Raw genomic sequence first — 2,158 nt, 5'->3', positions numbered from 1 at the left:
GCTTGCATTGATGGCTAGGGTTAGATTCGAGCCCAAGGAAGCAGTGAGTAGGCTACTACTGCACCAACAGGATGAAAATTGTGGATAAGCTTGCGTCAGGAAGCTTCTTGCTACTTCTTTAAATTATTATTTCTAGTTTGCATAACTTTTCGACACTAAATGTTAGAATGTTTAAAACATGTTTGCAATTAAAACCACAAAGTCGAAGACCATGTTGACATCGTTAACATTATTTTTCCATAGATCATGAAGTTAACACTTTACATTTGCGTAATTCTCTGCCTGGTGGCATCATTCCTTTCTGTGGATGCTAAGAAACGTAAAGCAAGAAAACCAAAACCATGGGAAGATACGGACCGTGACAGAACCAACGATTTACTTGTAACCAAGAAAGTGTTCTTTGATATTGAGATTGATGACGAGCCAATTGGCCGATTCGTTATTGCACTGTTCGGTGAGACATGCCCAGTTACAGTACATAACTTTGCTGCCCTGGCAAGAGGAGGATGGAGAAATGATGTGAGTATTAATTTCAGCTGCTGTCTTACTAAAGCCTTGATCGCTTGTAATCTTCGATGTCTTTGACTCGATTCTACCACGTTAATTTATATACATCTTGGTAATTAAATTTATAAAATTTTTAATTTCAGAAAAGTATGAGCTACAAAAACACAATCATCCACCGTGTCGTACCGGACTTCGTACTCCAGATGGGTGACATCACAAGCGGAGACGGCACAGGAGGTAATTTTTATTTGTTCAACTATGACTTAATGTTAATCCAATACGCTCATCAGAAAGATGTCTTTAATCACATGGTCGCATGATATTTTAAACTTAATGATCAATATATTGAATATAATCATTTGAATCTATTATTTACAGGACGAAGCATCTATGGAGAATATTTCTCCGACGAGAACTTCAACTTGAGGCATTGGGGACCAGGATGGGTATCAATGGCTAACGCTGGAACAGACACAAACAACTCACAATTCTTCATCTTATTGAACAGTGCTAAATGGCTTGATGGCAAACACGTTGTATTTGGAAAAGTTATTGAAGGAATGGTATGTTTGAGTTTTCATAATTGTTTTGATGTGCCTACAATTTACTTCAATTGATTCCTACATGCTATTATACAGTTTATTTAAACGTTGAGAAAAATTAAGAGTTTAACATTGGATTTGAAAGTCCACCGTAAACGAACGTAAACATAGAACCAATTAAATAATGTAAGTAAATATCTTTGCAAGATCTGTGATGAATACTCTTTTGTTTAAAAAAACACATTTTTTTAATAACTTTGTATTGCTCATATTGTAAGAAAATTGGTAATAAAGTAGAAATAAATAGTTACACATAATAACAACAATAAATAATCAATAAAATAGATTAAGATTGGGTTAATATCAGCTTTCAAACCGGTAAGCTTAACCCATATATTCATATTTTCAAGTTTCCCGGATCCGTCAATGTTGCATCTAATACCTGTTACTTGGAAATCTTGTACAGTTTCTAAACTTGGAATTCATAATTTCATGTTAGCCATGTTGTTAATTATTGTTTCTTTAATTGTTCTCCCCAGGATGTTATTGATGAGATCGTTGATGAAGAAACTAATGAATATGCCTACCCAGATAGAATCATCCGAGTTTCAGATTGCGGTGTCATCTCCGTTAAGGAACCATACCACTTGCCTCACCCAGAAGGCCTAGACTTGACCAACAACTCAACCATGGAGAATACAGAAAGCCCTTAGATTAATACTATTATTTCTTTTCACACATTGTTAATTCATCTTCATATTGATTGATGCCGCGTATTTTATTCTAAAGGCTCGTTTATACAAGGCGATCAACGGTAAACAGATAGATATATATTTTGCCTACAGAAAACATAATAGAAACGTTTTCATCCTAGAACTTAGGAAAACCATTTATACTTTCTTCGATGAAAATAATAGTTTCACTTTTCTGATTTTCGGTTTTTCTGTGGGAAAAATCTGTGTATGTATTTATTTATCGTCGTTTGTTATTGTCCTAAACAGGTCCTATATAGGCTGAGGAGTTTGATGCATATATTTCTATTGTCATTTCTTTTGATGTTTCGTGTGTATAGACATTTGTGTTCCGTGTGTATAGACCAGGGAGTTGTT

At 34.7% G+C, this 2,158-nt stretch overlaps 1 protein-coding gene across 1 annotated transcript; it reads left to right on the top strand.

Moving 5' to 3' along the window:
- Positions 1-468: 468 nt before the first annotated feature.
- LOC144845352 (peptidyl-prolyl cis-trans isomerase B-like) lies at positions 469-1,816 on the top strand. Its single transcript, XM_078702621.1, has 4 exons — positions 469-519; positions 651-744; positions 886-1,070; positions 1,589-1,816. The coding sequence occupies exons 2-4, from the start codon at positions 657-659 to the stop codon at positions 1,760-1,762; spliced, it is 447 nt and encodes a 148-aa protein (XP_078558747.1). The 5' UTR covers positions 469-519; positions 651-656; the 3' UTR covers positions 1,763-1,816.
- The last annotated feature ends 342 nt before the right edge of the window (positions 1,817-2,158 follow it).

This window comes from Antedon bifida, chromosome 6 (assembly GCF_963402885.1).
Source record: "Antedon bifida chromosome 6, ecAntBifi1.1, whole genome shotgun sequence".
NCBI classification, from domain to species: Eukaryota; Metazoa; Echinodermata; class Crinoidea; order Comatulida; family Antedonidae; genus Antedon; species Antedon bifida.
This window is presented reverse-complemented; position numbering and strand designations above follow the sequence as displayed.